This window comes from Alligator mississippiensis, chromosome 4 (genome assembly GCF_030867095.1).
Source record: "Alligator mississippiensis isolate rAllMis1 chromosome 4, rAllMis1, whole genome shotgun sequence".
Taxonomy (NCBI): Eukaryota; Metazoa; Chordata; order Crocodylia; family Alligatoridae; genus Alligator; species Alligator mississippiensis.
In genome coordinates, this window is record NC_081827.1 from 131,016,952 (window position 1) to 131,025,892 (window position 8,941).

Consider the following 8,941-nt stretch of genomic DNA (forward strand, 5'->3'; position numbering starts at 1 on the left):
TATAACCTCTCTGTGCCTCAATTTCCCTGTTTGTAAAACAGGTATAATCCTTAGCAAAGGAATTCTGAAATTTAATTATGAAGATCCTGAGAGAGACCCTCTGTAGAAGTATAACATTAAAATGAGGATTCATAACAGTTTAGAGATACCCAACATTCTTGGGCAAAGCGCACACAGTCCTCTCATCTCCTCACTGGCTCGTAGGAGTTCCAGATTCCCAGCATCCTGCGGGGTGTCATTCTCCCACCAAATATCTCAGAATATTAGGGAGTCATTACTAGCTTGGGTGAGAATAAGTTGAGGAGTGCTGTAAGTTTAATTTTCAGTGGGCAGATCACCAAGCATGTCCTCTCAGCTATTTGGTTTCTAACTAAACAAAATGAATTAATTTCTTCATAGACTTCATAGACATTAGGTCTGGGCGGAACCTCGGAAATCATCGAGTCCAGCCCCCTGCCCAAGGGGCAGGAAGTCAGCTGGGGTCATAGGATCCCAGCAAGATAAGCGTCCAAATTTCTCTTGAAGGCATTCAATGTAGGTGCTTGAACCACCTCCGATGGCAGGCTATTTCAGACCTTGGGGGCTCGGACAGTGAAGAAATTCTTCCTTATGTCCAGCCTGGAATGGTCTTGCAGGAGTTTATAACCATTTGACCTTGTCATCCCTTGGGGCACTCTGGTGAACAATAGTTCCCCCAGATCCTGGTGTACACCCCTGATAAACTTATAGGTGACCATCAGATCACCCCTGAGCCTGCATTTTTCCAGGCTAAAGAGTCCCATAGCTCTCCACCTGTCATCGTAAGGTCTGTTTTCCTGACCTCTGATCATACACATAGCTCTTCTCTGGACTCTCTCAAGCTTCTTCACATCCTTTTTGAATTGTGGAGCCCAAAACTAGATGTAGTACTCCAGCTGCGGCTGCACCAAGGCCAAATACAGTGGGAGAATGACATCCTGGGACTTGCTTGAGAAGCATCTATGGATGCAAGCCAGTGTTTTGCTGGCTTTACTAGCCGCAGCATCACACTGAAGGCTCATATTCATCTTCATAAGGCTCAATCATGACCCCCAAATCCCTTTCATCCGTAGTGCTAGCCAGCGTAGCACTGCCAAGCCTATAAGGATGCTGCAGGTTTTTCCTCCCAAGCTGGAGAACCTTGCATTTTTTGGTGTTAAACACCATCAGGTTCTCATCCGCCCATTTCCTGAGCCTGTCAAGGTCAGCCTGGATCACCCTTCTGTCCTCAGGTGTGGCTGCTTTACCCCAGAGTTTGGTATCATCAGTGAACTTGGGCAGTCTGCTTCTGACTCCAACGCCCACATCATTAATGAAGATGTTGAACAATATAGGTCCAAGGACAGAGCCTTGGGGGATCCCACTGGTCACAGGGCACCATGACGATTGACTTCCATCAACCACCACCCTCTGGGTCCGACCACGGAGCCAATTCCCCAGCCAGTGGATTGTGGTGGACCCAGGATGCAGTTGGCCAGTTTTGCCAAGAGGTAATCATGGGATATCAGATTGAAGTCTTTTTTGTGGTCAAGGTATATGACATCAATCTCCTCTCACTTGTCCAGGTGATAGGTCACCTGGTCATAAAAGGAAATAAGAATGGTCAAGCAAGACCTACCTGCAACAAACCCTTGCTGGCTATCCCTCAGGATTTCGGCCAATCGGTTAAGAATGGCCTCTTTAATAATCTTTTTAAGACCTTCCCCGGGATAGAGGTCAGGCTGATGGGCCTATAGTTTGCCGGATCCACTTTCCTCCCTTTCTTGAAGATAGGCACCACACTGGCCTTCTTCCAATCTTCAGGCACTTCACCAGATCGCCAGGAGTTCTCAAAGATCCATGCCAGGGCTGGGCTATGATGCTCGCCAGCTCCTTGAGTACCCTGGAGTGTAGATTGTCAGGGCCAGCTGACTTGAAGATGTCCAGCCTCTCAAGGTGTTGCTTCACGAGGTCAGCATTGATGGAGAGCAGGGAATCTCCCTCACTCGGGCCTCGCTGTCCTGTAATGGGCAGGGGCGTCCTGTGGGACTGATGAAAGACTGACGCAAAGTACCCATTTAATAGGTTAGCTTTTTCCTGGATGTCAGTTGTTAGTTGTCCCATCTGGTTTAGCAGGGGTCCAATATTACCCTTGCTTTTCCTCTGGCTCTCCACATATCTAAAAAAGTACTTTTTATTGTCCTTGATACTTGTAGCTAGTTGGCGTTCTGTCACAGCCTTGGCTTTCCTGGTTCACTCCCTGCAGGACCAGACCAGTGCAGAATATTCCTCCTTGGTGGTGGATCCTGTCCTCCATCCTTTGTAGGCCTTTCTTTTTATCCACAGGAGGTCCACTAGTTGATCTTACAGATCATTAAGTAGTTCTACTCTTACACTCAGTGAAGTCAGCGGGAATAGGAGCACATCTGCAGTCAAAGAGGAAGAGAAATAATGCACCTTACAGTATAGTATTGGGTCCCGCAAAAGGTGCATGTGTGGAATGACAGCAAAGGTTAAGCAGTCCTGACGCAAACCATAAAAAGAACCCAGTTGTTTGCTTTAAATGTATCCATCAGTGCTGAGTAGAAAAATGTATTATCAGCTGCTTACTGACATACTGTTGATTTACTAGCAGCAAAAGGTTCTCCACAGCAACGTGGCTGCCAGTTTTCCTCCCCAGGGGACTCCCCCAGCTTTCACCAACCTAGAACAGAAGGACTTCAAAACTCCAAGAATTGCCACTAAGATTTCTTTTATTTTAGAAACAAAACACTTCTAGCCAGAACCTCCTGTCAATTCTCACTAAGAAAAGTTTGCAATGCCTCTAAACTTGGTAGAGTGATTATCGCTGTAAAACTGATAGGAGAGGATGTTCAGCCCCATGAAGACAAGTATTCCATATAGGATTTGCACAGGTAGGTGGCTGTAAGTCCAGTAATCTCTTACACCACACACGAGCTGTGACTGGCTGATTTCTAAAATGCTAAAACATATGCATACAAACTGAATGCATAAACAATAAGTGGGATTCATAGTTTCATAGATTGTAGAGTCGGAAGGGACCACAATGGATCATCATGTCCAAACCCCTGCCCCTGGCAGGAAAGAGGGCCGAGGTCAGATGACCCCAGCCAGGTGACTAATGGATGAAAACTGCAGTCTTAGAAATTACTTAAAAGGCAGCAAGTGGACAGGTTGCAGACAGAATTAATGTTTGGATTGACATACTCTCTTCAAGATATTATAGACCAAGTACTCTTACATGTGGTGTAAGTGGGCTGGTACAAGCACTGGTCAGGTAAACAGAGATGCATCTGCTTTTACCTGGTCTGACTAGCTCTGCTGGGAAAAGAGGACTTATTCTCACTGCATGGTAAATTGTTTGAACAAACAGTGCTGGTTCAGCAAGCATCTGAGTAAAGAGACAAAGTGTTCTTCTTGTAAGCACTCATAACTTAGGAAAAACAAATAGGAAACTGTGCAGCCTGTTTTCCAGTAGGATGTTGAAACCTCCAAGAAGAATTCCCAAGTTATCATAGACAGCCTATGCAAATGAAGCTGCTCTTTGCAAAGCAAATGCATGGTATGAACAGATGATATCCTTCCCTGACTAAGCACAGCTACATCTGTAGCAGTCATTTACTAAATATCCAGGAGGAATAGAAAACTCGCTGCTTCTCCATTCCATCCTCTCTGCCACTGCTACTGCCAAAAATGCCACACCTACAGCCATATACTTGTTGTTTTCACTAGTCATCATGCTCTTACAGTTATGTCATCTAAAATTCTGATTTTTGTTTTAGCCAGTGCTCCAGTGGGGTGATGATTCAGGCATCTCCAAGATAGGGTTGGCAGGAATGGAATATTGCAACATTATAACCATCCATAAAAAGTTAAAAGTGTGTTAAAACCATATAGACAAGGAGAGAAAATTCTGAAGTTCCAAAAGCAGTGTTAACTCTGCTTAGTTAAATCTCTGTTTATTGGAATTTTTATGACATACTTGTTCTGTGGTAAAAAGCAAATCATTTGGGAAAAATCTCTATGATCAGGACCAGGCAGAATTTGGGGTCCGGTAGGCAAATAACTTGTGTTATTATGTTTTGCAGGTCTTTTATAAAAAGGTTGGGGGAAAGTGTGCGTGGAGGGGGGGAGGGGGTGGAATCTGTTGCCTGTGTTGTAGTTTAAAGGTTCTTGAACCAGTGGCATATCAATATGACCTGAATCCTCTGAAGTATGTTGGAGGTCAGTCAGAATCTTAGGTGCATATATGTCCAGGACACCTCTAATTTATGTTAATAGAGATAATTAACCCAATCAAGATATCAATAAAGGGAGATGAGACTTTCACTATTAGCTTCAGTGGAAACAGAATTGAATTGAGCTCCTTTAAATAATTACTTCAAAAATTACTATCTTCTTTAAATCAGAATTCTTTTTTTCTACAGATTGAAATAAAGTATGGCAGTCTCCCTGTCAAGTGTCAGCTTACAAACTTCCACTGGGCTTGCTGTTGCCTAGCTAAAGGTTTTTTTTTTTCCTTTTTAATTTTTTTCTTTCTGTTATTTGTAGTTTAGATATATTTTGTGGTGGGAAAATATCTTCCCAGTCCTCTAGCTCTGAAAATAATTCATAGGATTTTGCTCAGCATCTCTAAAATGTTTCCTTAGAAATATTACCTGGAAACAATCAGTCCCAAAGGGTGAAAGTTTCCAGAAATCTGTATGCAGTTTCAGACACACAAAAAAATCAGTTGTTTCAATGCCTGAAAAAAATCAGTTGTTTCAATGCTCCCAATCCCCACCCCATTCCAAAATTGAAGAGAGTATATTCTAAACGTTGCTTGTCAAAGAGATATATCAAAGTTGTGTGCACTGTTCAAATTTAGGGAGTTGTACTCTTTTGTGTATACACTCTGATGTGTTCCACCTGCCTGCCTGCCAAACTAGAAAGCTATACAAATTTGCTCCGGTTATATAGGTATTGCTACTACTCTATAAGCATCACTTGTACTAGGTAGAAGAGGATTTGGCTCTGGTAAGTCCTTCAGAATACAGATGCATTACTGTCCAGGGCCACTCACTCTTGTGGTATTATATACATGATTAATAATAGTAACTAAAACTTGCTATCTTTGTAGGTTATGGAGTAATGGCTGATGGAACTACTACCTATGTGAATGCATCAGTGTGCACTGTGAATTACCAGCCACTCAATCCACCTATAGTTATTGACTTACCTACCCCAAGAAACACATGATTAGCATAGGGATTTAATGCTGTATGAACACACTAGCAACTTTATATTGATGACTAAGAAGCCCAGTAAGTAACTGTTCAGCAAAGAAGCACAAACTCTTCAATTTTTCTTTTAGTTCTTCTTGGAAAAATCTGTGACAAAGATAAATGGGAAACAAAGACATTTTGGTACCATTATCTGCCAGAAGCAGATCAAAGACTACCATTTCATCATTAAAATATTTGTGAACACACAGAAGTGAATGCATTCCATGTATGTATCAAGTAGGAGTTTCTGTATACACTATACATTATACTGAACTTATTATTAAAAGAACAATGTCTTTTCAAAGAAATGTTTCTTTTAAAATGTTTACAGTTTAAACAATGTTTAGACTAGGATTTCATCATTGAAAATATATCCCAGTGAGCACTTGGTAAAAGGAAGCGCCAGTGATATTTCCTCTGAATTAATATGGCACATTTAATAGTTCCATATTTAGCCGGTTAATTGAAGCAAGGTATTATTCCAAATCCTTCAAGTCTATCTTTTCATTCTTTTCAAGCCAGTACAGTACAAGCTTCTTATTCACTGTACTGTAATGCAGTCTAATTAAATCTAACATTACAGATGGAAAGAGAAATGGAGTGTAGCACCAAGGTGCTTTGAACAGCTTGAACATTCTAGAAAGGAGATCAGGCTAAATGCAAAACAAGTATAGGAACTGGTATCTTGGCCCTGCCTGTGAAAAGTTGTTATCTCCATATTTAAAAGTTGCTTATATCTTAATAATAGAATCCTAGAAAATTAGGGTTGGAAGGGCCCTCAGGAGATCCTACCTTATTATGGGTAGGACTAGATGGATGGGTTGAAATTAATATGGCAGGTTGTGTGAGATGGCATGTAAAATCCAAAAGAATGCCCATAGCATTCAGCAGCTGATTTAAAAAAGAGCCCATTGCAACTACTGGGCTTTAAAAAATGACAGTGGGATAATGGCCTTTCATAATATTACTGCTTTGAATCTGGCCCATGCTGGAAGTGATTAAAGATCATTAGGTAATTTTGTTATTCTGAGAATGAGATTGGCCTTTAATCTTCTAATAGTTGTTCGGTAGTAAAATGAATGATGGTGACGCCTCTCCAGTTCATACAGCACAGGTGTTCACGTCACAAAACATATTGCAGCTATGTGCTGTCCAGTGGATGGTATGACTGTAGTAGAGGCTGAGGACCAAACAAGTCAAGGAGACTGATCTATAAGGATAAAAGTTGCTTTCATTCTTTCATATGTAAAGACTAAGGGCAGGACAGTACTGTGTGGGAAAGCTGCCTTTTAATGGGCTAACAGAGGAGTTGAGTCTGTAAGACTTTGTCCAGAACTTTACCTAAACTCTGGAATTCACAGTAACATACTTCACATAAAAAAACATACTAGGCTTGTCTACATATTCATTAATGCACCATAGTTATTGCACATTTAGTTTACTAGGACATGTGTAGACAAAACGGGGGCCCTAAATTGAAGTGGTGGGTTTTAAAAAACACCGCTTCAATTTAGGGTTGATTAAACCCCTATGTTATGCACACACCCCTCTGACTTACCTGCCACGCCAGCGGGGAGGGGAGGGCGAGCTGCTGGTGGCTGGAGCGGTCCCTGGGCTGCGGTTGGGGCTGATGCTTCCCTCTGCAGAGCTGTGGCCTCCCCCCATTTGGCAACCGCCTGCAGGCACCTGGCTCGGGTGGTGCTGGGGGGCACTGCAGGCGCAGAGGAAAGCACCAGGCCCCCACACAGCTCAAGCAGGTAGGCTCGGGTGGGGGGCGAGAAATCAAGCTCACCGCTTTTCTTGGGTGGACCTGCTTTCCTGGGCTGCTGCATAACCAAGTACTAAATGACTTCATAGTAACTGATGTTACAGTACACTAGCGTCCCCACACTTTTTTCTGATGCTACTGCGCAGTAGCAACAAAGTACTTGCACAGTAGCTTGTTACTACTGCTCAGTAGCATTGCATCATGGTTAGTCCCCCCAACACTACTGCACAGTAGTATCTCATGTAGACATGCCCAGTGGCATCAAAGTCACAGCGAGTCTGGCAGAAACAAGACTCCCTTTCTGTACTTCATTTATACTACAGTTCTTCTTCCACCTGATGCTGGGAAGCAATGAAATTTTATTACAATAAGTTCAGTCATGCTATTAACCCACCAATGTCAGAAAGTATGACATGCCACAAATCTCTAATTTCAAGTGACTTGTGCGACTTGAGACCTATAATAGTTTTCTGCTCTTCGCTGAAACTAAAAGCAAACAAACAGGGGGTCTCATCATGTAACCTTTTTTCCATGTGAATTGTTCATATGTACGTGAACAGTCTGCCATTAAATTTGGATGGAAGTAATTTGGCAAAATCCTTTTACAAGATTGGTTCCTGAATCAGCAAGGATTGAAAGTAATCATTTATTGCTAACTTCTTACCATCCTTGGAAAGAAAACCAGTCCCATGTACTTAGAATAAAAGTCTTTTAGCCAGTCACGATTCAAATGCTTTGCAAAACAAGTGTGGCAGGAAATTGGCTGCATGTTAATGAAATCTGAAATGTTTACATTCACTCTTGGCACTTCAAATACTAAAATGTTAAAGGGGGGGGAGGGGGAGAGGGAAGAGGCCCTTTTACTAGCCTCAACAAAATTTTTATGTCAACCATAAAATATTGTCTTAAAAATAATTTTTCCTAAGATATCTCAAAATACTGTGTATTTTTATGTGAAAATGATATGAAAGCAGCTGTTACTTTAAAAAATCATTAAAAGTACTTGAGGTAGGAAAGCTTAAAGGTTATTTAATCATTTTGGCATAACTTGATAGTTGTCGTTGTAATATTTGTCAAGCATGTTACACAAATAAAATTTTGCAAAAATGCAAGGTCTGCTTATATTTATCTCACTCATTTATGCAAACCTGAGGGCCAATTGTAAACCCCCAGTTGTAAAGCTCCAATTCAGCTGGAGCTGAAGACTCTCAACATATCGTATAACTGGGTACCAGTAACTTTGCAAATAAGTCTAAGAGTGCTAGCCTAAAAAAGGAAGCACTCTAATTCCTCCACCAGTTTGAGAGAGAGTTCTTTTCTTTCTGTCAAAAAAGACTGATTTGGAGCAATGGTTACAGACAGAGAGAGAAAGGCAACTGATTCATGTAACTGCTCAGGTCCTCATATAAGGAATAACTGAGATGTTTCCATAACATATCAGGGTTCATTAAGACAATTTAGTGTGAATAGTTATTTAGCAAAAATTACAATGAAAAATGTTGATAACTTTAGATCCCATTACTCAGATACAAGTAAAATCCTCAGAGGAATTTTAGCTTAGATATTTAAGCATATACTCAGCATAGCCCTCACAGAGGAAACAAAAGACATGCTCCCTGTCCTTCTCACTCTCTTCCCCTACTCCCCCCCCCCCCCCACACACACACTTTTTTTTCTAAATTCTGTCTTAGTATTTGTGCTGTCAGTCAAGGCTTTGGGTCCCAAATCTTACTCACTCAAATCAGTTTAAATCCAGAAGGAAAAGATTGTGTATATCCAGTTTTGAGATTGTACATTTGGTTATTTTTAAGTCAGGAATGTCTAGAACCTATAATAAGCCAATGTATGGTGCTCCTGTTGCTGGTTTTCACTGGAATTTAGCCTGCTTACA

The 8,941-nt window shown here is 41.5% G+C and overlaps 1 protein-coding gene across 13 annotated transcripts in view; it reads left to right on the top strand.

Moving 5' to 3' along the window:
* Positions 1–8,162, top strand: part of MPPED1 (metallophosphoesterase domain containing 1) — a 94,074-nt gene extending 85,912 nt beyond the window's left edge. For 10 of the 13 annotated variants that reach the window (XM_059726632.1, XM_059726634.1, XM_059726641.1 and 7 more), the window contains one exon: positions 1,251–1,508. In XM_059726632.1, coding sequence (XP_059582615.1) covers positions 1,251–1,408 — 158 coding nt within the window. In that variant the 3' untranslated portion in view covers positions 1,409–1,508. Of the gene's footprint in view, positions 1–1,250; positions 1,509–4,445; positions 4,525–5,137 lie in introns of those variants that run through there. The other 3 variants (XR_002092020.2, XM_059726639.1, XM_006276750.4) reach the window with 3 other exon arrangements.
* Positions 8,163–8,941: the final 779 nt, after the last annotated feature.